Genomic DNA, 25,739 nt, shown 5'->3' with positions numbered 1-25,739 from the left:
ATTTTCGAGTAGAAAATGCTTTTAAATTTGAACGTTTTTAATCATCTTGGGGTATGATATTTAAATATTTTTTGATCAAAATTTTCAAAAAATGCTGGCTGGGTAGGGGGAAAAGAAAACAGGAAACAAGATGACGAGATAATACAATTTCATTAGCAAGAATACAAAAATAGTTTCGGCTTACAAATCATTGTAAAAAGTGGTTAGCTCATTTTTGAAGTGCCGAGCATTTCCTATTTGTCTAATTCTTGCGGGAAGAGCGTTCCAAAGGCGTATGGAAGTAACGAAGAACTGCCGTCCAGAGGTTAGCAAACGGTATCTGATGTGCGTGAGAAGCACTGATTTCGATGAAAGAAGAAACGTAAGCCTCCAATATAAATACATAATCATGTTCCTTTGTATATATAATTGTGTGAAGGATCGTGAGTGTTTTAACTTTTAAGAGATTGTGAAAAGAAATATTTATTTTATTTTCTTTCAATGAGTTGACTCCGATGTTCTACAATCAATTTCATGTGTTATGCCGCGGTATTTAAATAGCTCGGGAGATTCCTGACGACTGTTTGTCATATTTACCGTGTCTGTTAAATAAACACTCGTTATTTTTTTATACCCATTTATGTAGCTCACATTTTGTAGCGATTGTTGTAAATTAAGCAATGAAAAATATAATAACGATATCAAGACTTCTTATAACAAAAATCCTAATAATAATGGTAACTTTGCCGGGATTTAACTGCCAAGAAGTTTAGGCTCAGCTACTCTTCCAATTTTCAGGTGATCCTTTTTTATTTTTGTCCTACGAATCGGTAGGTCCGCTACATGTTTTAACCCAACCTCAAAATTGAAAGCCCTTTTTATATTTAAAAATACTCCTCTATTGAATATAAAAATGTGTCCATTTTATTTCATACAGATTATTCCATGACATCAAATCCATCGCAATATACACCATTAAACTTACACGGCTCGACACCGCCAGCATCGATCGGTGCACCCTCACGATCACCTTTAATTCCAGCCGTTGCAGTGCCAGCCGCGCCTTCAGCCGTATCATCACGATCGCCTTCAGTTTCAAGGCCGCCATCGCCTGATCTGCCAACTAAAAAGAAAAAGCCAGCGTTGGGTATTTTTCAAAATGCGATCTTAAAAAGGTTTGATCAAGTGTCAAAAGAAATAGGTGAACATTTAAGAAGATGCGAGGAAACTGATGAGCAACTAATAAGTATAGAACAAGAAAAAGTAGGCTGTCTTAGAAAAATTGCTAATGATAATGAGGAACTGAAAAATGCATTTATATTTTTTCTAAAAAAAGACTCTAATGATTGAATAAACTTACATATAATTACATAGTGCTTGTCTAATCAACTCAGCAGAGATGGATTCACCAGTGACATTGTCATCAGTATCATCAATTTCAATTTTAGGACTTTTCTTGAGTGTTATACTGTTTTGCACTTCTTGCAGCCACACCTCCTCAAAATCATCATGTCGCTCAATTAAAAAATTGTGTAAAACACAGCAAGCACGTACAATTAAAGGAGCATTACGTCTACGGTTATCTATACTATATGCGATGCGCCGAAAGCGCGCCTTTAATTGATTAAAAGCACGTTCTGAAAGCGCTTTTCTGCATTCAGTTAGTTTTGTATTAAAAAATTCTTGCTCTTTTTTCAGCGGTATATTGGTAGAATCGTAGGGTTTCATTAACGTAGGTGATAATTTGAATGTAGAGTCGCCTACAATGCAGACTGGTATTTCTATGCCATCGCCATCTAGTTGCTTTTTATTAGCCAATAATATTTCATCTTCACTCAACAATTCTTTTAATAGTGAAGAGTCATAAATGTCTAACGGAGCACAAGCTCCAGATGCGCCAACATTCATGTATAAAAAACGTAGTCTGAACACAAAGGATGTAAATTATTATTAACTAAAACACACATGAGGGAGATAAATCTATGCCCAACCTGTAGTCCACCAGTGCTAGCAATATAATAGAGTACCAACAATCAACATTCATGTATTCCGTTGCAAGGTGCGCCAATGGCACTACTTCTAAGTGGCAAGTGTCTAAGGAATATATGATTTAATTATCTATTTACATATACATAAGTTTTGAGAGGATTGGTGGACGTTGTATACTATTCATACACCTTTTCCAGTTTAAGTTCAGAAAATTACAATTCAAGTTCAGAATTTCCAATTTAAATTTAGAAATTTACAATTCAAGTTCAGAAATTTACAACTCAAGTTCAGAATTTTCAATTCAAGTTCAGAAAATTACAATTCAAGTTCAGAAATTACAATTTAAATTCAGAAATTTACAACTCAAATTCAGAAAATTACAATTCAAGTTCAGAAATGCCAATTTAAATTCATAAATTTCCAATTCAAGTTCAGAAAATTACATTTTAAATTCAGAAAATTGCAATTGAAGTTCAGAAAATTACAATTCAAGTTCAGAAAATTTGTCGGGTATTTTTTTCATCCAATGGAAATAAATGTATGTAAGATGGTATCTATGTGTTAAGGAAGCATTGGACATCTTAACTCGTTTAAATCAATTTAGCGAGATAGCGAAGAAAAAAACTCTCGCTCATAAGAAGCAATTGCAATGCCATCCAGCTATATTCTTATCGTCACAACCATTGATCTGCACTGAGTATGACAGCAGTTATGACGAAGATATGACCGTCAACGTAGCGTCCACACTCCCGGAAGTAACGTATAGGTACTGTCTGCATAGATCTTGGCGCCATATGTTAAAATATCTCAACTTTTCCGCCATCATCATCATTCATCATGAATTGGCACTTAATCGCGGATTTGGCAGTTTCGTAACAACAACTCTGTGGAGGTCTCTCCCTTCCGATGCTTGTTGTTGTTGTTGTAGCGATAAGGTTGCTCCCCGAAGGCTTTGGGGAGTGTTATCGATGTGATGGTCCTTTGCCGGATACAGATCCGGTACCACAGCACCACTGAGGTGCTAGCCCGACCATCTCGGGAACGATTTATGTTGGCACATTAAACATTCAGGCCATTCCCTCCCTCCTTACCCCCAAGTTCCATGAGGAGCTTGGTGTCGCCAGAGCCTCGTCTGTTAAGGAACAGGATTCGCCGCGGATAGATGAGGTTGACAATTGGGTTTGGAGAAGCTATATATTGCGCTAGCAACCTGAAGGGTTGCGCTACACAGCCCCTTGAATCTGACATTTTAGTCGCCTCTTACGACAGGCATACCTACCGCGGGTATATTCTGACCCCCTAACCCGCTTGGGTACCTTCCACTGCTTCAAAACTGCTGTTCCAACTGAAGTACTTTCTTGGCCGTAGCGTCGTCATGCACTTGTTGGAAAGAATTATCCTCCATTTGATTTCAAGGTTTAAAATAACTTTTGGAAATTAACACCCTACTTATAAATTTATGAATTCGAACTGTAATTTTCTGAACTTGAAATGTAATTTTCTAAACTTAAAATGAAAGTTCTAAACTTGAATTGAAATTTTCTGAACTTGAATTGTAGTTTTCTGAATTTAAATTTGAATTTCTTAACTTGAATTGTAATTTTCTGAACATGAATTGTAAATTTCTGAATCTAAATTGGAAATTCTGAACTTGAATTGTAAATGCCTGAACCTAAACTGGAAAAGGTGTCGTATATACAACATAGGATGACACTTACCAATCACCCCCAAACATTGTGGTATGCCAAAACGTTGAAAACCCTCCAAACACTCAGTTAAAGTTTCTTGTGTGGGCGGCAACTTATTTATATATCGTTTCGACATAATTTTCCATACTTCCTGGCAGAATTCAAGTAAAAGCAGGCCTGCAGTTGACACGCCAACCCCAAATAAATTCGAAACGGCTTTATATTTTTCATTTGAACAAAGCCCAAATAAAGATATTGCTACACGTTTTTGTAATGGTATTGCAGTTCGATAGTTGGTGTCTGCTCTTTTAAAACCTTTCATGAAACTGCAGAGTATGTCAAAACTTGCACGGTTCATATGAAAATGTTTTTTAAAAAATTCGTCGCCGTTGTGTTGACATTGCTCTTCCCAGAATACTGATTCACGTTTCTGAAGTAGGAAAATTAAGTTATTAAAATGAAATAAATATTAAAAAAAAGTTTTCAATTTTTACCAACTTCCATAATGATCTCTTATTAGCACTCTGTTGCAAGACGGTAAGTATTAATAGTTGTTCTTGCCTTAGTTTTTGCATTATTAATAAATTCCGCCTTCTTCTCCTCTTTAACAATGCTATTTTGATGTCGAAACATGATAGCAACCTCTGAAAGCTATTCATGTTGCTTGAGTACGCCAGTAGACATTTTTTCAGCACTTCCTTTTTGTCCATTCCAAATTGCCGTCGATAGTTCTTGCAAATCTCTTCAATAGTCAATGCGTTTGTTGTCAATTGGAATCGTCCATTGCCACCTAGGGTAGTAGTGCAGTTTACGGTACCCACCCTAAAGTTGGGCTAAGATTTTCGAGTGAGGTATCAAAAGACGCGTATTAATCTCGAGAACAATAGTCCGAAGGCGGAAAAGAAAAATGTTATCTCTGTCCGCAGATATTTGCAGTTGAAATTGGCGATTTTCATGTGGTTGTTGTTGCGTTTGTACCCACAAAAAAAATTGTGCATCACCGTGCCGGTAGCCACGGTTATACCACACACCCGGACTTGACATGGCGTAGCCCAGGGTTATTTTTTATAAGCGCGGCCGAAGGCCGCCAGCGCAGAAAGGTGTTCTGCGCAAAAATACTATGGATCCCACCCCCGGTTTCGGAGGGACCGCGGGTCTTTTTTCGGTTTTTCGTTAATATCTTTTGAACGGGTAAAAAGTTAACTTCCGCTTTCGGATTCTTGATCTAGACGTGAATACGCGTCTTTTGATACCTCACTCGAAAATTTTGGCCCAAATTTCGGTGGGTACCGTAAACTGCACTATTACTCCACCTAGGTGATAGCTATTTCGATCCTCCTAATAGTATGAGTAGGGGATTCGGAGCCCAAGCTAATGTGTTTGCTCCACAAAAAAACAAACAAACCAAAGATTCTTTTTTTTTTGTGCTTTAAAGTCAGTGAAAACTAGGCGACGCGAAACATACCGACACGTTCCACAAAATATTCGCGCTATTTCTGCCTAAAAGTCCGTGCACATTAGGCGACGCGACACATACCGACACGTTCCATAAAATATTCGCGGCATTTTTGCCTAATTGGCCAAGTTGGTCGTGTCGTGTCGCCCAACTGTCGCTAAGTGTGCATGGTTCCATAAGAACACATGCAAAGAATATTTTGTCGGTACGTGTCGCCTCGCCTAGTATGCACGGACTTTTAAAGCTGTCAGAACAGCTGATTATCGCGGAGTAGAAATGATACTCGAGTATCGACTATTTTGGATCCGAACCTCCAAACGCCAGGTTACATTGTGGATTAGACAAGTGTGATAACTTCTGCCAAGGCGAATTCAGTACTAGGTGTATTTATCCCAACAGCTGATTGCTTCTTGAAAATTTTCGATACAACGCCTTGTACTCCAATATTTCAGTTAATCGAAATCATGTTATGGTCCACTTGGGAGATCACCCGTGGAACGTACTAGTTGGCTAGTGATAGGTGAAAAGGTCAGGATTCATCCCCACTCATGGTTGCCTGGAGTTGTTACACACTATCCGTACTAAATAGTGCAGGTGGCATCGCCGAGAATTTTATCAGCTGAATTTGTTTATTTGCATTTCACTGGTAAAAAGAGATGGCAAAAGCAAAACATAATCAACACATTGGTAATTACTGCGGCCGTGATGGTGACTAATGTTTTTTTACAGCACTTTAAGCTATTTCTATTGGCAAGTCCAGTTAACTCAGCGCACAATTCTCTCACGACGCAAAAGTTGCTCCCTCTGAATTCCATACGCCTATCATCATCACGACGACTTTAAAATCGGAACATGGTAGGTGTTTACGCGGCGTAGGTTGCCACCCGTCCCATCTCCCCCTTGAACATACGTATATCCATGAACTTATATATACCCCATATCTTGTATTATATTCGATTATTGAATTGTATTGTATCGAATATCTATGAATTTATATATACCCGTATCTTGTACTGTATTCGATTATTGAATTGTATTGTATCGAATTATTCCCTAGAACTAAGGCATTGTATTTACCCTTAAATTCCCTATTGGGTCTCCTCATGGCCGTGTGGCAGCCTCCACTGCGCAAAATCCACCAAATGGAATTCGCCGCAAGTACAGGATGGCGATCTGGCATGATCGCCATCTGTCAGAAAACCACCACCTTTTTGACAACATACATTTTTTATTATTACCCTGCAAAAATCATGTGACCAAAAACGCACACAAACCAAAGAGGATAGATATATAAGAGGCGTCAATCGTCAAAAAGTAGCGAATTTGCTCGCTAGAACGAAGTAACGAATGTTGACTGAGACATAGTCGGCCAGTTGTTGCCCATTTATATTCGTATTTCATTTTACTCATTTGTGGTGTATTTTCTTGGCGGCCATTATGAATGTGGGGAAATATGCCAAAATGAAATGAGTATCCATATTTACTTGATTTCTTTGCAGATTTTGAGTTTTTGTGTATTTGCAGCAAATTGCAGAAATTTTGCTTATATCTTTACAAACAAAAACCAATTAATTTGCCCAAAATATGCCCTTACATGAAACGTATGTAAATTAATCATACATTTATGAATTATCCCATACCTTTTTGTTAATAAATTAAAATGTTAGGAAAATGTATGCAAATTCAAATATGCATGCAAATAGTGTTTTGCCGACGGCATTTGCACACTAGGAATTTCTGTGCAAACGAAATCCATTGTATATTCATAAATCGTTAATTTGCATAAAATGTATGAAGTATGAACTATTAATAAATTGAAAAATTTAAATAAATAAAATATTTGATAACAATTGAATAAACAAAAAAATATTTAGTTTTTATTTGGACTATTGGTGGGAGGGGAGGTACCTATAAAGAAATTCCCTAAAGCATTTTATATTTGTTATTGAGTACAATGATGTAAGTACCTATGTACTTCAATATTTTCAAAGGCAGGTTTGATAAGCCAAGTCAAACTTAAATACATTCGACCTGCCTTAAATCAACCCTTAAATATGTTAATAAGACCAACAATACACAAAACACATGTGCCTGCTGATCAGATGTTGAGCATTGTATTATTGAATATATACAAACCAAAGTAAAAAGTACAAATGTACATACATATATACATATTCAATAATACTCCAATTAAATGTAGACATGTATAAAAAGCTTGGTCGCTTTGATGCTGTGGCAGTGTCTTAAGTTATTAATAAAACAACTTGTCGATTTCCGCGTTATGAAGCGACCAAATCAATTATGGCAATCCGCGTATACGGCCATGTATATGTAAATATCAATGCTCGTAGCAATCCTCTTTGATACGGCACCAATGACTCCCGCTTTATGGAAATCAATCCTCGCGTTACAATGAAGCGGGAACCAGATACGGATAGAGATTTAACATGCAAATGCAACAACAACATGATGTATATTAGCCGTGTTTTTTAACACGCGCGTATACGTTTCGTTTGCGCGTGTTAAAAAACGCCTATCTTCGCTTAGATAATGCTTAGGAGCGGCTCTAGCGGCTGTGGTAAAACAACTAGCTACAGCAACAGGGTGTACCGAAAAGCGGAGACGCAACGCTCTGATGGCCATAGGGTATAACATATAGCTGAATCAGTTGCGATGAATTGTGGACACACATATAATACATAGAATTAGTGTACAGGGTGAAACAAAGACACATATTTCAGTTACATCTGAGTATAATGCGTATTGAAATTTAGTAGGACAAAATTTATGCGCAGCAATTTCAGAGGTGTATTTATAGTTTGTCTCTTAGCAGTCAATATAAAGTTTAAGCGTAAACGGATATACGCGTGTTAAAAAACACGGCTATTGCATTTGTATGTTAAATTTTTATCGGTATCTGGTTCACTGTTCATTGGAACGCTAAGAATGTAATCGATTAATGGTGCCATACCATAGCGCTAACGCCATAACCATACCATAGCCAACAAACTGGTTTTTGGTTTCTGGCCATATCCATAACCTAAAAATATTTGAAGATTTTATTCATTCTTTCGGATACGTTATGACTAAAGGCTTGGTTTCCTCGAAAGCGGTGCCGCTATATAGCGGCCGTTATATAGCGGTAGAGTACGTTTTTAAAAATATTACAATGTAAAAGTAATTATGTGGAAACTAAGAAGACTACCGTAGCGTAATATAGCTGCCGGGCATAAAACAACCCTGCCGTCAGACGATAGAAACTCGTTCATTACCGTTTTTTCCCACCGCTATTGTCAAAGCGGTGAATATTTTGTCAAATATTCCAAAATCTTTATAAAATAAACAACATTTTTGAACTGAAATTTTTTTCTTGTGAGTTTATTAAAAGAAAAATTATAAAAAAGACTAAAAAGACATGCAAGAATGTAAAATTAACTTTTGCAACTCGTCTGCCTTAACAGTTCGTAGTTTCCAAGAAAGCGTTGCCGCTAGAAACAGTGAGTATACCGGCCGCTCTTTAGCGGTCGTAACGTAGTGGGACCGCTTTTGGAGGAAACCAAGCCTTAAGAGATTTATTTTTTGTGGAATATGCTTGTAATTTCTTGCGTTTTCTTCATTTTTATGAAATTTTCACGATTTTTAGATTAAGACACCATTAATCGATCACATTGGAGATGGTTATGGATATGGGTATGGTTACAACTATGGCGTTAGGGTTAAGGAAGTTTAATTAGCCCTTAAACAATGTAATCAAAACGCTTTTGTTCATTGTGAATGATGAATCTCCTGCATAAACGTCAAAATTCCAAAGTGATTGGATCACCTGATTTGTAAATGACTATCGCTGTCTCATTCTGTATTTCTTTCTATCACCCGCTGAAGATAGGCGCCGCCATATAGAACAGCCTGTCAAAACGCTGAAAAGTAGCCATATTGTACAGCCTGTCAGGCAGTTGACAGATAAGAACACACTTTGTCATCATTCACAATGCTTTTGTCAAGGGCGAAATAATGGTGACTTATAACCATAAAGCCATAACCAGATAAAACAATTGATCGAACTTACCTGCTGGAAATCAATGTAATCGATTAATGCTGCCATACTATAACGCTAACTCGATTACATTGATTTCCATAAGGTAGGTGTGATCAGCTGTCTTATCTGGTTATGGCTTTATGGTTATAAATCACCATAAATTCGCCCGTAAATCCGCTCGGAAAGGGTTCTATGTAAAAATCATACAACAGTCAATCACTAGAATCACTTAGAATCTGCTGCGTGTTTCTATGATCATATGGTCGCTGTGATAAAATCACAGTCGTGTTTGCCAACTATAATTATTATTGCCGCTAAATTTTTCGCATAAAACTGCTGATTTTGCACTAAAGCAAAATAGTCACAAAAATGGATGAAGTCAATAAATTGGAAGAAGAAACAATGCCGAGTAGTTGCAATTTTCTGAAGGATCCTTTATCGATAGGGTAAATAACGGTAGTAGTGCAGTTTACGGTACCCACCCTAAAGCTGGGCCAAGATTTTCGAGTGAGGTATCAAAAGACGCGTATTAATATCGAGAACAATAATCCGAAGGCGGAAACGAAAAATGTTATATCTGTCCCGAGATATTTGCAGTTGAATTTGGCGATTTCCATGTGGTTGTTGTGTTTGAACCCACAAAAAAAATTGTGCATCACCCGGACTTGGCATGGCGTAGCCCAGGATTATTTTTTATAAGCGCGGCCGAAGCCCGCCAACGCAGAAAGGTGTTCTGCGCAAAAATACTATGGATCCCACCCCCGGTTTCGGAGGGACCCGCGGGTCTTTTTTCGGTTTTTCGTTAATATCTTTTGAATGGGTAAAAAAAGTTAACTTCGGATTCTTGATCTAGACGTGAATACGCGTCTTTTGATACCTCACTCGAAAATTTTGGCCCAAATTTCGGTGGGTACCGTGAACTGCACTATTACCTAAGTAACAAATAGCATGTCAAAATCTAAAGTTTTTCATTTTATTTCATACATGCAGCGACCTGATTGGTCCAGGAACCACATTCGAGATAAACACAAATTTCGATGAAGGCTTTAGCAATGATATTTTTGATGAACTAAATTTGGGCTCCGACGATGAAGATGACATGCAAACCGCGGCAGATCGTACAGCTTTGGTATCGCCGTGGACAAAGCCATTTGATGAGTTGCGCCAACAAATGGTGCAGGTAAATGAGCACATTTACAAAAAAATTATAGTACATGGAACGATGGAATATGGCGAAGTGCCGTTAAACGCCCGTGTATGCATACGTTATAATGCTTATTGGGAGGGAGAAGGAGCACCATTCGATTCATCCTATCTACGTGGCTCTTCACATCGATTCTATACGGGACGCAATGAAGTGATTGAGGGTTTGGAAGCGGCAGTGCGCACAATGTATCGTGGTGAACAGTCGCAATTTGTAATCTCATATAATTTACTATTTCGCGAGATAGGCTGTCCACCACGCGTTAAACCACGTGCTGATGGATTATTTATTATTGAATTAATTGCCTTTAATCCTGTTGGTGATTTAGATGCTGATCAAAACTTAAGTGAAGAAGAGCGTGGCAAATATAACATAGTAATCGATAAAATACGTGATGTTCATTTAAAAGGTTTAGATTTCTTTACACAAGGTATGCATAAGAATGCTTGTCGCGCTTTTGAGAAAGCAGTTAGCTTGCTGAATAGTTGTCATTTGGCTAATGAGCAGGAGCAGCGTGAACAGGAGGCGTTTCTATTGAAATTGTACACAAATTTGGCAGTTTGCTATAATAAAGTTAACTTACCGGCAAAAGCGTGTATTATGTGCAAGGAAATACGGCAGCTAACAGATAATAAACCATCATGTAAAGCACTTTTTCAGGAAGGACGTGCGCTTCTCTTGTTGGGTGAGTGAAAATGTGATTGTTTTTGATGTTGTTGTTGTTGTTTTTGTTGTTGTAGCGATAAGGTTACTCCCCGAAGACTTTGGGGAGTGTTATCGATGTGATGGTCCTTTGCCGGATACAGATCCGGTTCTCTCCGGTAACACAGCACCATTAAGGTGCTGGCCCGACCATCTCGGGAACAATTTATATGGCCACATTAAACCTTCAGGCCACCCCTCCCTCCCCACCCCCAAGTTCCATGATTTTTGGTGTACAAATATGCTGTTTTGTTCACTCAATGAAACCAAAAAACGAAAATTATAAACCTAAACGACGCAAATCCGAATCCGAACCCTAATCCTAAACCTAAACACACCTTACCAAAGTGAAAACAAATCTCAGGATCAGATTCAGACACAACCTCGAAAATAATAATAAGTTTAAAACTAAAACCATAACCATACGCTAATCCTGACCCAAACCAAATTAAAAGAAACCAAGTCAGAACACAAAACCAATGTCTAACAAAAAACCAGCTTCAAACCCAAGGCAAAACTCAACCCAACATCAAACCCAATAATTAACGAAACCCTTGCGGGGTTTAAAATGTCTCCGCAATTTTGTTGTTGATGTAGCAGTGCTTGTTGTTGTTGTTGTTGTTGTTGTAGCAGTGCTTGTTGTTGTTGTTCTAGCAATGCTTCACCCCACCTAACAGCCGCGACGTATCACAAATTGTCATCAATATCCTCTAACGGGAGTCCAAGGAAACTTGCTGTTTCAACAGGGGTGGACCATAAGGAAAGGGGTGTTAGAGACGTTGGCTCCACATTACAATTAAAGAGATGGTTGGTGTCAAGTGGGGACACATTGCAAGCGGGGCATACATTTTGTATGTCGGGGTTGATTCTGGATAGGTAAGAGTTTAACCTGTTACAGTATCCAGAACGAAGTTGAGCAAGAGTGACACGCGTTTCCCTGGGGAGTATGCGTTGCTCTTCCGCGAGTTTTGGATACTTTTCTTTGAGTACTGGTTCACCAAGGACCTGCTTGTGTTTTTTCGCTTCATACGGCTGGGTTCTCAGGTGCCGTATTTCCTCAAAAGCTTAAGGAGATGACTCCTTAAGCCCCTAGGCGGTGCTGGTTCATCAATCAGATGTCTGTTGGGATGCTCAGGTTTCTGGGTATTCAACAGGAACTGTTTGGTCAGCATCTCATTTCTCTCCCTGATGGGGAGTATTCTCGCCTCATTATGCAGATGATGTTCTGGGGACATAAGAAGACAGCCCGTGGCAATTCTGAGAGCAGTATTTTGGCAGGCCTGTAGCTTCTTCCAGTGGGTAATTTTTAGGCTTGGCGACTATATGGGTGACGCTTAGCACGTAATCGGCTGGCTAATTGCTTTGTATGTAGTCATAAGCATTTCTTTATGTTGTTGTAGCAATGTTCGCTGTTGTTGTTGTTGTTGTTGTAGCAATGCTCGCCCCACCTAATAGCCGCGACCGATCACAAATTGTCATCAATATCCTCTAACGGGAGTCCAAGGAAACTTGCCGTTTCAACAGGGGTGGACCATAAGGAAAGGGGTGTTAGAGGCGGTGGTTCCACATTACAATTAAAGAGATGGTTGGTGTCATGTGGGGACACATTGCAAGCGGGGCATACATTTTGTATGTCGGGGTTGATTCTGGAAAGGTAAGAGTTTAACCTGTTACAGTATCCAGAACGAAGTTGAGCAAGAGTGACACGCGTTTCCCTGGGGAGTATGCGTTCCTCTTCCGCGAGTTCTGGATATTTTTCTTCAAGTACTGGATTCACCGGGCAATTCCCGACATAAAGGTCCGACGCCTGTCTATGGAGTTCACCAAGGACCTGCTTGTGTTTTTTCGCTTCATACGGCTGGGTTCTCAGGTGCCGTATTTCCTCAAAATGCTTACGGAGATGACTCCTTAGGCCCCTAGGCGGTGCTGGTTCGTCAATCAGATGTCTGTTGGGATGCCCAGGTTTCTGGGTATTCAACAGAAACTGTTTGGTCAGCATCTCATTTCTCTCCCTGATGGGGAGTATTCTCGCCTCATTATGCAGATGGTGTTCTGGGGACATAAGAAGACAGCCCGTGGCGATTCTGAGAGCAGTATTTTAGCAGGCCTGTAGTTTCTTCCAGTGGGTATTTTTTAGGCTTGGCGACCATATGGGTGACGCGTAGCACGTAATCGGCTGGCTAATTGCTTTGTATGTGGTCATGAGCGTTTCTTTATCTTTTCCCCAGGTACTGCCAGCAAGGGCTCTGAATTTTCGGAACAATTGCGGTTGCGTGCGCACCAAAATGTAGATTCTGATCAAACGTCACACCCAAGATTTTGGGGTGTAGGACAGTCGGTAGCGTAGTGCCATCGACGTGGATGTTCAATATGGTCGACATTTGGGGCGTCCATGTTGTAAATAAGGGCGCGGAAGATATTGATTCAAACCGCAATTTATCTGGGTGCTAATGACATTTAGCGCGGAGGTAGTGCTATAGAGTTTTCTGAAGCCATGCCGATGAGGGGCTATAGATAGATAGATGTTGTGAGGTTAAGCACTGCGACCTATTGGTCTATTGTGCCCTCAATTCTCTTTACAACACTTCATCCAAGCCGAGTTCCCTGAGAAAATCCAGAATGGTTCCCGGCTTCAGAGAGTGTATGTGACTATTTCCTAGTTTGGATGATCCTAGGATTCTAAGTCTTCGTCTCGCGACTGCCTCACATTCCTTCAGGATGTGTTCTGCAGACTCATCTTCGACATCACAGAAGCGACAGAGGCTACTAGCTGATATGCCCAATTTATGCATGTGGCTCTTTAGCCTACAGTGACCTGTGAGTATACCTGTTACAATCCTAAGGCTACTTTTTGGGAGGTTAATCATAGCCTTATATCGCTTCGAGTTGTACCCTCCTATTAGTGCCTTTGCCTGCCGAAGTCCTGGACTCTCGCGCCAGTGTTGTTCTCTGAGGCACGCCTCCTTTTGTATAAAGTCCTCCCTTATTGTATGTGACCCTATTGGCACCATAGGCTCGGGTCCTATTGGCTTTCCGGCCGCTGCCAACTTGGCAAGCTCGTCGGCTCGCTCGTTACCATCCACTCCTCTGTGTCCAGGTACCCATGCCAGACGGATGGTGTTGTTGACTCCTAGATTGTTTAACCTCTCCACGCACTCAAGGACTGTTGATGATTTGATCTCAACCGAAGCTAATGCCTTGAGTGCAGCCTGACTGTCGCTGAGTATAACAATTTTCTCGTTGGTATATCCCCGCTGTAAATTTATCTCTGCACACCGGCTTATGGCAACAACTTCGGCCTGGAAAATGCTCGGATATTTTCCGAGTGGTAGGGATATTTTGGTTCGGGGCCCGAAGATCCCCGCTCCTATGCCCTCCGGTGTCTTTGAGCCATCGGTGTACCATATTATAGTGTGTTACCGGTGAAGCGCTTCAATCCTGGAGGTGTCCCACGTACATTTGTTCCCCAGCTCTATTTTGAAGCGCTTCTCAAACTTAATTATCTTCCTCGTATCATCTCTGGGAAGTTGGATAAGTGGAATCTGCTCCTGCAGCTTCGCCATGCTCCGTGACTGTATCACTTTGCCTCTTCCACATCCCTCTTTAGCTATGTTTACTAAAGTACTCCTGGCTGCCTGCTCAATTATTATATGTAGAGGCGTTAACTCAAGCAGCACTTCTATTGCTGCCGTCGGGCATGTTCGCATGGCTCCCGTAATGCAGACACACGCTAAGCGTTGAAGCTTCGTGAGCGATTTTTGTACGGTCACCATGGTTGTTCTTGATGCCCACGCAACTGCTCCGTACACTATGATAGGTGTCACTATCATAGTGTACATCCATCTTAGGATCCTTGGGCTGCATCCCCAGGATCTTCCTGCAATACGTCTGCACACCATTATTGCTCTTGTAGCCTTTGATATGGTGTTGTCGACGTGTTTCTTCCATAAGAGCTTAGAGTCAAACGTGACTCCCAAGTATTTCACCTCAGACGTGTACTCCATCTGTACTCCATCCATTGTGATTTGCCTAATCCCTTCCAGTTTCCTTTTCCTGGTAAAGGGCACAATGGATGTCTTGTTAGGGTTGATGCTTAGCCCTACCTCAGTACACCATTCTTTCGTTAACCTCAATGCCCTTTGCATTATGTCGCAAAGGGTGCTCTCAAATTTGCCCCTTACAATGATAACAATATCATCCGCGCACCCCTGACATCGGATTCCGTTGTCTGAGAGCCTCTGTAGAAGTTCATCTACCACCAGGCTCCACAGCAGGGGTGACAGGACGCCCCCTTGTGGACATCCTTTCGTTGTTCTAATCTCTACTGTACCGTCCCCACTTGAGGTTTCGGCAATCCTCGTGCGCAATAAGGCGTTTATCCACATACGGATTGGACGCTGTATCTCTCTTCTCTCGAGTACCCGATTCACACTTTCGTGTGTCGTGTTGTTGAAAGCCCCCTCTATGTCCAAAAATGCGCATAGAGTTATCTCCCCGCACTCGAGCGCACTTTGGATTTCTGTGGACAGCTGATACAGTGCAGTTTCTGTCGACCTGCCTGTTCTGTATGCATGCTGATCTTTATGTAGTGGCACTCTAACGAGAGCCTTTGATCTAATCTCATGGTCTACAATCTTCTCCATTGCTTTGAGAGCAAAGGATGTCAGGCTTATAGGCCTAAAGGACTTAGGACTGGAGTAGTCCTTTTTAGCCACCTTAGGTATAAAGACCACTTTTGCTCTTCTCCACACCGTCGGGATGTATGCCAGTGCGAGGCTATCCCTCATAATCCTGACCAGGTGTGGGATCAATTCCTCGCCCTGCTGCAGAAAGGTTGGATATATACCATCCACTCCCGGAGACTTGTAGCTCTGGAAAGACTTTACTGCCCACTTAACTGTGCCATCGTTGAAGAGTTCTTTAGCGAGGTTCCAATCTGTGGGTGTTGGTCTCCCTTCCCGAGCCTCCTCCGTTGAGGTATCCGAGGATGCGTCCGGGAAATGGGCTGCAAGCAGGGCACGTGCTCTTTCTTCCTCAGTCCTTGAGTAGGTTCCATCAGGGAGCTTAATTGATAGTCGTGTCTCCCTTTGGTCCTTGGCTAGGGCTTTATGGAGCCTTGCCGCCTCTGGAATCTCCGAAATACCTTCACAAAATCTCCTGAAGCTCTTTCTTTTAGCTTTTCTAATCTCTTTGTTATATGCTGTTAGATTCGCTGTGTATTGCTCCCAGTTTCCCGTGCGCCTCGCTTGGTTAAAGAGTTTGCGCACGGTTTTCCTCATTTCCGAGAGTTTCCTCGACCACCAGGGGGTTTTATTTCCTGGGCCTTTGGATTCTCGACAGCTAGAGTTAAACGCTTCAATAATGACACGGTTGAAGTTATTAACTCTTGTCTCTAATTCCATATAACTTGTTCCTCTGTTCCTACTATCTATGATAGGAAGATTTCCCTGTATTATGTTCCTGAACATGTCCCAGTTTGTGTTCCTGGGGTTTCGCCTTGGTGGTCCTTCTATGGGCATAGGCCCGATGACGAACTGGATAATAAGATGGTCCGACATTGAGGGTTCAGAGGAAACCCCCCATCCAGAGACCAGCTCATCAGCCAGATCGTTACCCAGGGTTATGTCCAGGACTTCTTCTCTAGACCTAGTGATGAAGGTTGGTGAATTCCCAACGTTATATATGCTTAGGTCATTACTAATAATAAATTCAAGAACGGACTCACCCCTCGAATTGGTGTCTGTACTGTTCCATACCTCGTGGTGCGCATTCGCGTCGCATCCCATGATCAACGGTATTTTTGCCCATCTGCAGTATTCCGTCAGTTTCTTCACACCCTCTGGAGGGACCTCGTAGTTGTCTCCCGCAAAGTAGGCCGCTGCGAAGACGATGTCTGTTGACTCTCCTTATATTACCATCGTCGCCTGAACTGCTACGAGGTCTTGACTCATAAACTCTGTAATAAAATATAATAGTTAATGGAGTTGTTAAGCACTACACACGCTCTTGGTCTTTCTTGAGAAAGATCCCAAATTACCTTATTATTTCTCTCTTTTAAGCCTCTCACCTGACCTTTGTACACCCAAGGTTCTTGGATGAGTGCTATGCCCAGATCTTCCGAGGCAAACCTGCGTGCTATTACTGCCGAAGCAGCTTTAGCATGGTGCAGGTTGATCTGGGCAACCTTTGGTATGGGCCGGTCAGTGCTGAAGCCTTACCGGCTCATCCTCATCGGACAGCCGCGGGTTTTCCTCCCTTCTGTCCTCCAAACCTAGGTCTTCTAAGTTTAGACCTTCCAGGAGCTCCTCTGTTGATGGAGCTTGCGTGTGCTCTTTACCGGTGATTAACCCGGTTGTTGACCCTGTGGCTGACGAGACACCAGTTGGGCACAGGTTGGATGTTGCTGCCCTGGATGTTGAATGGGGCTAGCTGCAAATGTGCTTGGAAATAAGGGAGCAAAATGGCTTCAAGCGTCTTTGCCACTGGCGATAGGAGAGATATCGGACGATATGACTCACCTACGTTAGCTGGTTTCCCAGGCTTTAGTAGCGGGACCACCTTGGCCATTTTCCATTTCTCGGGTATGGCAAAGGTGGAGAGAGACAGGTTGAAGACATGCGCTAAATATTTGAAACCCTCTTTCCCTAGGTTTTTAAGCATCGGCATGGCTATGCCGTCTGGGCCCAATGCTTTGGATGGTTTAGCGCGACCAATGGCGTCCTCAACCTCTCTAGCGGTGATGGTGATTGGTGACGCGCTGAATTTGTTTTTATGTGCGTGTCTATTGGCTCTCCGTCTATCTTTGTCGACCGTAGAATGCATTATATATTGTCGGCAGAAAGCGCTCGCGCATTTTTCCGCATCCGACAGCACCTTATCGCCAAAGGCGATTGAAAGTTTGTCTTTGTGCTTAGTCGGATTCGATAGGGACTTTACGGTGGACCAAAGTTTACCTACACCGGTAGAGAGGTTGCAACCTCTTAGGTGCTCTTCCCATTTCGCCCGCTTGTGTTCGTCCACAAGCAATCTGATGCGTTGGTTTATATCCCTTATTTGGGGGTCGCCTGGATCAAGCTGTCTTATAAGGTCGCGTTCCCTCGCTAAGCTCGCGGCCTCCGCCGGGAAGTGGGGCCGGATTTCGGGAATTCTCCCGGCGGGAATGAAATGTGCCGAGGCGGATTCAAAGACCTTACGGAAGGCACGCTCCCCTTGGCGGGCATCAGTCGGGATAGGGAGGGCAGCAAAGCTGCTGTCTGTTGCAGACTTATATTCTTCCCACTTTCCTTTTTTGAAGTTTATGAAAGTGCGTTTTTCGGTGACGATGAAGTCGGCGGTACGCTCGAACGAAATAAGTATGGGCAGGTGGTCGGATGCCAATGTTACCATCGGCTGCCAGTTGACGCAGTTTACGAGTTCTGCGCTCACGATTGAGATATCTGGCGAACTGTGTCAGCTTCCTACCATACGTGTGGGGGCGTCTCCGTTTATTGTGCAGACGTCGTTTCTTCTATTTGATCCGCCAACATCTCACCCCTACTGTCCGCCCGCAAGTTTGAATGCCATAGGTCGTGATGGGCATTGAAATCGCCTAAGATAATGCGATTGTTGCCAGTGAGTAAGGCCTCGATTTTAGGCCGGTATCCACTGGGGCAACAGGTGACAGGAGGGATGTAGATGTTGATGATTTCTAGATTTGCATCGCCTGACCGGACAGATAGGCCTTGACGTTCTAAGACATTGTCCCTGCGGTCGATGCCAGGATCAAATATATGATATTGCACAGAGTGGTGTATAATAAACGCGAGGCCGCCTCCATTTCCGCTCTCGCGGTCCTTCCTATGGACATTATACCCAGAGCAGGTCTGCAATGCAGATCTTGCTGTGAGTTTAGTCTCTTGAATCGCAGCAATGCGGATGTTGTGCCGCTTCATGAAATCGACTATCTCCGTAATCTTCCCAGTTAGTCCATTACAGTTTAACTGCAGAATTCTGAAGTGCATGAGGGGTGACGCCGCCACTCTAGGGATAAGTGACGGGTGACTACGCCTAGGTTGTGGAAGGCCAGGACGCAATTGCTGTTGTGGCCTTGGGACTGGGCGCCCTTGGGCAAGCATTGGGGTACCCGGATGATTTCGGTTTGCGACCTGGCAACATGGCGCAATGAAACCCGTCGAGGGGTTGCCGTCGCGGAGACCAGAACATCTAGGAAAGTGGCACCACCCAAGGCAGGAGCTGCATTGAGCGGATGTCGCAAACCTATATATTCTGTGCTGGCAGACGGTGCAAACGGAGGTAGGGACTAAGAGTCTGTTTCCCTGACCTGCACGATTGCTGCCAGAAAAGAGGGGGGGAGAAGAAGACGGGGGCAGGGGCTGATGCTCAGCATTGCTACCAGCTCTACTACGAAGGTAGTAGTTATGAGTGGTATCAGCTGTTTGAGTTGTTGGCGCCGTGGGGCGCGAGCAGCAGCGGGTACTTCTTGTGGCTTGCTGAGCAGCGAGGCTGCTGGAAGGTAGTGGAGGGGCGCTTAGGCGTAGACTACGGGACGCCCTTGGGCGTGAGCAGCAAGGAGCCACAAAAGATTTATAAAAGTTACGTGGACGTCGGGTTTTGGGATCAAGCCCAGAACAACCTGTCCGATGCAACCATCCCTTGCACGAGACACACTGAACAGAGTATGACCGTCCTAAAAAGATTCTTTTCTGGCAAATGCAGCAAAACCATTTCTCAGGACCGGGGTGAGGAGACGGACCCGGATTGGGTTCGATACCTTCCCGGAGTAAGAGAATATGTAGCAGTCCTGCTGCAAGGAGCTGCTGGGAGGATGACAATTTGTGGGAGGGACGAAACAAATTAAATGGGGTCACACTGAAATGACAGTCCTTGGTCGAGAAAAATCCCGAGTCGCTCCGGTACATAGAACCGACTGCCTTGGGAAGCGCCTGCTCGCCCCACCTAATATCCGCGACCGATCACAAATTGTCATCAATATCCTCTAACGGGAGTCAAGGAAACTTGCCGTTTCAACAGGGGTGGACCATAAGGAAAGGGGTGTTAGAGGCGTTGGTTCCACATTGCAATTAAAGAGATGGTTGGTGTCATGTGGGGACACATTGCAAGCGGGGCATACATTTTGTATGTCGGGGTTGATTCTGAATAGGTAAGAGTTTAACCTGTTACAGTATCCAGAACGAAGTTGAGCAAGAGTGACACGTGTTTCCCTGGGTAGTATGCGTTCCTCTTCCGCGAGTTCTGGATATTTTTCTTCAAGTACTGGATTCACCGGGCAATTCCCGACATAAACGTCCGACGCCTGTCTATGGAGTTCACCAAGAACCTGCTTGTGTTTTGTCGCTTCATACGGCTGGGTTCTCAGGTGCCGTATTTCCTCAAAATGCTTACGGAGATGACTCCTTAGGCCCCTACGCGGTGCTGGTTCGTCAATCAGATGTCTGTTGGGATGCCCAGGTTTCTGGGTATTCAACAGAAACTGTTGGGTCAGCATCTCATTTCTCTCCCTGATGGGGAGTATTCTCGCCTCATTATGCAGATGGTGTTCTGGGGAAATAAGAAGACAGCCCGTGGCGATTCTGAGAGCAGTATTTTGGCAGGCCTGTAGTTTCGTCCAGTGGGTAGTTTTTAGGCTTGGCGACCATATGGGTGACGCGTAGCACGTAATCGGCTGGCTAATTGCTTTGTATGTGGTCATGAGCGTTTCTTTATCTTTTCCCCAGGTACTGCCAGCAAGGGATTTGAGGATTTTATTACGGCTCTGAATTCTCGGAACAATTGCGGTTCCGTGCGCACCAAAATGTAGATCCTGATCAAACGTCACACCCAAGATTTTGGGGTGTAGGACAGTCGGTAGCGTAGTGCCATCGACGTGGATGTTCAATATGGTCGACATTTGGGGCGTCCATGTTGTAAATAAGGTCGCGGAAGATTTAGTCGGTGACAATGCCAGGATTCGCGAGGCGAAAAAACTGGAGAGATCAGGGAGATAGCCGTTTATTTTATTGCATAGCTCATCGATCTCTGGGCCTGGGCCTGTGGCCATTATTGTGCAGTCATCGGCGTAGGAAACGATTGTGACTCCTTCCGGTGGTGAAGGTAGCTTAGATATGTAGAAATTAAACAAAAGTGGGGATAGGACACCACCCTGTGGCACCTCTTGGTTAATTCTCCTTGGTTTTGATGTTTCGTTTCTGAATTGCACCGATGCCTGCCGACCACCCAGATAATTTGCGGTCCACCTTTTAAGACATGGGGGAAGGGTAGACCCTTCCAGGTCTTGCAGTAATGAGCCATGGTTGACCGTATCAAAGGCTTTTGATAGGTCTAGCGCTACGATTACTGTTCTATGGTGGGGGTATTGATTCTAACCGCAATTTATCTGGTGGCTAATGACATTTAGCGCGGAGGTAGTGCTATGGAGTTTTCTGAAGCCATGCTGATGAGGGGCTAGCTGCAAATGTGCTTGGCAATAAGGGAGCAAAATGGCTCCAAGCGTCTTTGCCACTGGCGATAGGAGAGATATCGGACGATATCTTTATCTTTTCCCCAGGTACTGCCAGCGAGGGATTTGAAGATTTTGTTACGGCTCTGAATTCTCGGAACGATTGCGGCTGCGTGCTCACCAAAATGTAGATCCTGATCAAACGTCACACCCAAGATTTTGGGGTATAGGACAGTATCAGTGCTTCGCCCAATCCAATGGGTGCGACCCATCACAAATTGTCATCAATATCCTCTAACGGGAGTCGAAGGAAACTTGCAGTTTCAACAGGGGTGCACCATAATAAGAGGGGTGTTAGAGGCGTTGGTTCCACATTACAATTAAAGAAATGGTTGGTGTCATGTGGGGACACATTGCAAGCGGGGCATACATTTTGTATGTCGGGGTTGATTCTGGATAGGTAAGAGTTTAACCTGTTACAGTATCCAGATCGAAGTTGAGCTAGAGTGACTCGCGTTTCCCTGGGGAGTATGCGTTCCTCTTCCGCAAGTTTTGGGTACTGTTCTTTGAGTACTGGATTTACCGGGCAATTCCTGGCATAAAGGTCCAACGCCTGTTTGTGGAGTTCGCTGAGGACCTGCTTGTGTTTTTTGGCTTCATACGGCTAAGTTTTCAGGTGCCGTATTTCCTCAAAATGCTTACGGAGATGACTCCTCAAGCCCCTAGGCGGTGCTGGTTCATCAATCAGATGTCTGTTGGGATGCTCAGGTTTCTGGGTATTCAACAGGAACTGTTTGGTCAGCAACTCATTTCTCTCCCTGATGGGGAGTATTCTCGCCTCATTATGCAGATGGTGTTCTGGGGACATAAGAAGACAGCCCGTGGCGGTTCTGAGAGCAGTATTTTGGCAGGCCTGTAGCTTCTTCCAGTGAGTAGTGTTTAGGTTTGGCGACCATATAGGGGACGTGTAGCATGCAATCGGCTGGCCAATTGCTTTGTAAGTGGTAAAGAGCGTTTCTTTGTCTTTTCCCCAAGTACTGCCAGTAAGAGATTTGAGGATTTTATTACGGCTCTGGATTTTCGGTACAATTGCGCCTGCGTGCTCGCCAAAATGTATATCCTGATGAGACGTCACACCCAAGATTTTGAGGTGTAGGACAGTCGGTAGCGTAGTGCCATCGACGTGGATGTTTAAAATGATCGACATTTGGGACATCCGTATTGTAAATAAGGTCGCGGAGGATTTAGTCGGTGAGCTGCCAGGTTTAGCGAGTCGAAAAAACTGGAGAGATCCGCGATAGCCATTACTGCCGTAAGTGGTGACCAAAATTTACAGACCTAAAAGGTTTGACGTCATATCAATCCTAATATCCAAAATGTACCTGATAAATTTCCGGCAAAGTGTTCTTGTTGTTGTATAAACGATAATGACACTCCCCGGAGAGCCGTAACAAAATCCTCAAATCCCTCGCTGGCAGTACTTGGGGAAAAGATAAAGAAACGCTCATGACTACATACAAAGCAATTAGCCAGCCGATTACGTGCTACGCGTCACCCATATGGTCGCCAAGCCTAAAAATCACCCACCCACGGGCTGTCTTCTTATGTCCCCAGAACACCATCTGCATAATGAGGGAGAATACTCCCCATCAGGGAGAGAAATGAGATGCTGATCAAACAGTTCCTGTTGAATACCCAGAAACCTGGGCATCCCAACAGACATCTGATTGATGAACCAGCACCGCCTAGGGGCTTAAGGAGTCATCTCCGTAAGCATTCTGAGGAAATACGGCACCTGAGAACCCAGCCGTATGAAGTGAAAAAACACAAGCAGGTCCTTGGTGAACTCCACAAACAGGCGTCGGACCTTTATGCCGGGAATTGCCCGGTGAATCCAGTACTTAACGAAAATTATCCAAAACTTGCGGAAGAGGAACGCATACTCCCCAGGGAAACGCATGTCACTCTTGCTCAACTTCGTTCTGGATACTGTAACAGGTTAAACTCTTACCTATCCAGAATCAACCCCGGCATACAAAATGTATGCCCCGCTTGCAATGTGTCCCCACATGACAGCAACCATCTCTTCAATTGTAATGTGGAACCAACGCCTCTAACACCCCTTTCCTTATGGTCCACCCCTGTTGAAACGGGAAGTTTCCTTGGACTCCCGTTAGAGGATATTGATGACAATTTGTGATCGGTCGCGGCTATTAGATGGGGCGAGCATTGCTACAACAACAACAACAACAACAACAACAACACTCCCCGGAGATTTTGGAGAGTGTTATCGATCTTGATGGTCCTTTGTCATATATAGAACCGGTACGTTCCGGTAACAAAACACCATTAAGGTAATAGCCCGAGCATCTCCGGAACGATTAACATGACCACATCAAACCTTTTATAAGAAGAATAAGCTACTAAAATCCAATCTCTAGCCAAAAATTAAACCCAAAGTAAAATTCAAACACAAGCCAACCCCAATATCCAACCCCAAACCTTAAACCTAAATACACCCATAAAGTCGCAAATACAGACCGAAGCTTTAGAGAAAACTTAAATCTAAACAAATATAAAAGACCGTTCCAAATTCAATCAAACACAGTTTAAAATATAAACAAAAAATTCAAAAATATTTGTATATCTTTACAGGTGAATATGAACGTGCCCGCCATATTCTCATACGCGCACAACGTATAGAACCGCAAAATGAGGACATCAGCAAGGAGATGAAACTGCTGGAGGAACGCTATGCGCGCTATAAAGAAAATGAACGTAACATTTGGACAAAAGCCATGGGCATAATAGAGAAGAAGGATGATAAGCAAACTGAAAAAGATGTTCAAGAATCGCGTAACATTTTCGAACAGGAAATGGAGCAATTAATGAAAGATTTTAAAGAGAATTTGGATTTGAATAATTTTATTTTGCCACCGGGTCTTACAAAAACTGAAATAAAAACAGTTGATGAATTGGCGCAGACAATGGATTTGAAATTGACACTCTCGCCATTGGATAATGCCACCTACACTTTGAGCAAAGTGCAAAAAAATTTGTAAAAAATAAATAAATATTTTAAAAATTTTTTGTAAACATTTTTACAAATACATATGTATTTAAAATGTTATTTTTGTACCAAACAAATTTTACATGTGAAAGTATGTCAGAAGCATTTATCATTAACTAGACAACATTTTTTTTTAAATTGAAATTGCAAAGTAGCGATTATACTTTGCAATAGTCACTTATGTGTTTTTGCTTTGTTTAGTGACCACTGCAACTAATTTGCTATTTTGCCATTGAAATTAATGTATCAGCATTACAATGTAACTGTTGACCATGGGTGTGTTCAAGCTGTCAAACAATAGCAGCATTGCTAAAATGCTACTTAATTGATGGAATATAACTGCTACTCAAGCTGATAATGTGCTGCAAAATATAACTGCTACTCAAGCTGATAATGTGCTGCAAAAGCGCAATGAAAATATTTATATTGCGTTTGATTTCTAGTAAGGATCAATAAATTGTTAATATTGCATTCAGCGTACGTGCGACGTTGCCCCAGCTGCTCAAACTTTGCCGAAGAGCGTGATGCTTTGTCATATAAAGTAACACTGCTGCAGCTCGAACACGCCCAATTTTGCGCCTTTGAACTGGGTGAACTGTCATTGTCATTAATTTTTAAAAGTTTAACACTAAGCAATATTTTGCTCGAAATTTGTTAAATGTAAAAAGAAAAATATGTAACTATGTACATACATACACATATAATGTATACATATCCTACCGAGCCACATGAAAGCAAACCATTGGCTTGAATAGTGCTTAATAAACGTTAGATAAAAAATAACAAAAATAATTCAACTTTTAAACAAACAACATTTTGGCTTTCATTTACTCCACATGCCAAGGTGGAAACGCAACGGCCGAAAAGGTCTGTAATAATGCAACTTCAAAAATATCACTGCATATAACAATAAACGCCGTCTGTTGATGCTTCTGTTCTTCATGAAAGGAGGCGGTGGGATGACTTACAAGGTTAAACAAGGCCATTTGAAATCGTTCCCGAAATGATTGGGTTAGCATCTCAATGGTGGTATTTTCCGGAACATGCCGAATAAATAACCTCAACATTGAAAAAACTAAAATTTCGGGGACTGCTTTTATCGCTACAAGAAGAAGAAGAAGATGAAATACGCCAACTCCTTTTGACGATATCCAGGAAA

At 42.7% G+C, this 25,739-nt stretch overlaps 2 protein-coding genes across 2 annotated transcripts; one reads left to right on the top strand and one right to left on the bottom strand.

Moving 5' to 3' along the window:
- Nucleotides 1-878: 878 nt before the first annotated feature.
- Nucleotides 879-5,139, bottom strand: LOC137243824 (uncharacterized). Its single transcript, XM_067771983.1, has 6 exons — nucleotides 5,122-5,139; nucleotides 4,151-4,446; nucleotides 3,687-4,086; nucleotides 1,971-2,073; nucleotides 1,340-1,903; nucleotides 879-1,218 (listed from the first exon to the last, which is right to left on the bottom strand). Exons 2-6 carry the CDS (start codon nucleotides 4,364-4,366, stop codon nucleotides 1,161-1,163), a joined length of 1,341 nt encoding a protein of 446 aa, XP_067628084.1. The 5' UTR covers nucleotides 4,367-4,446; nucleotides 5,122-5,139; the 3' UTR covers nucleotides 879-1,160.
- A 4,274-nt stretch (nucleotides 5,140-9,413) lies between these two features.
- On the top strand, nucleotides 9,414-25,372 carry shu (shutdown). The gene is made up of 3 exons (XM_067771982.1): nucleotides 9,414-9,594; nucleotides 10,139-11,037; nucleotides 24,166-25,372. The coding sequence occupies exons 1-3, from the start codon at nucleotides 9,518-9,520 to the stop codon at nucleotides 24,570-24,572; spliced, it is 1,383 nt and encodes a 460-aa protein (XP_067628083.1). The 5' UTR covers nucleotides 9,414-9,517; the 3' UTR covers nucleotides 24,573-25,372.
- The last annotated feature ends 367 nt before the right edge of the window (nucleotides 25,373-25,739 follow it).

Source organism: Eurosta solidaginis, chromosome 3 (assembly GCF_040869045.1).
Source record: "Eurosta solidaginis isolate ZX-2024a chromosome 3, ASM4086904v1, whole genome shotgun sequence".
NCBI classification, from domain to species: Eukaryota; Metazoa; Arthropoda; class Insecta; order Diptera; family Tephritidae; genus Eurosta; species Eurosta solidaginis.
Note: the sequence above shows the minus strand (reverse complement) of the source record. Positions and strands in the feature narration are given on the sequence as shown.

Bases quoted from the DNA above. Each gene is read 5' to 3' on its own strand.
- shu (XM_067771982.1), top strand. From the start codon at position 9,518: ATGGATGAAGTCAATAAATTGGAAGAAGAAACAATGCCGAGTAGTTGC. The intron at 9,595-10,138 runs GTAAATAACGGT...TCATACATGCAG, and splicing joins AAGGATCCTTTATCGATAGG to CGACCTGATTGGTCCAGGAA. The intron at 11,038-24,165 runs GTGAGTGAAAAT...ATATCTTTACAG, and splicing joins ACGTGCGCTTCTCTTGTTGG to GTGAATATGAACGTGCCCGC.
- LOC137243824 (XM_067771983.1), bottom strand. From the start codon at position 4,366: ATGGACAAAAAGGAAGTGCTGAAAAAATGTCTACTGGCGTACTCAAGC. The intron at 4,087-4,150 runs GTAAAAATTGAA...TTCCTACTTCAG, and splicing joins AGAGATCATTATGGAAGTTG to AAACGTGAATCAGTATTCTG. The intron at 1,219-1,339 runs GTAAGTTTATTC...TATACTTATTAG, and splicing joins CAAGCACTATGTAATTATAT to TTGCTCATCAGTTTCCTCGC.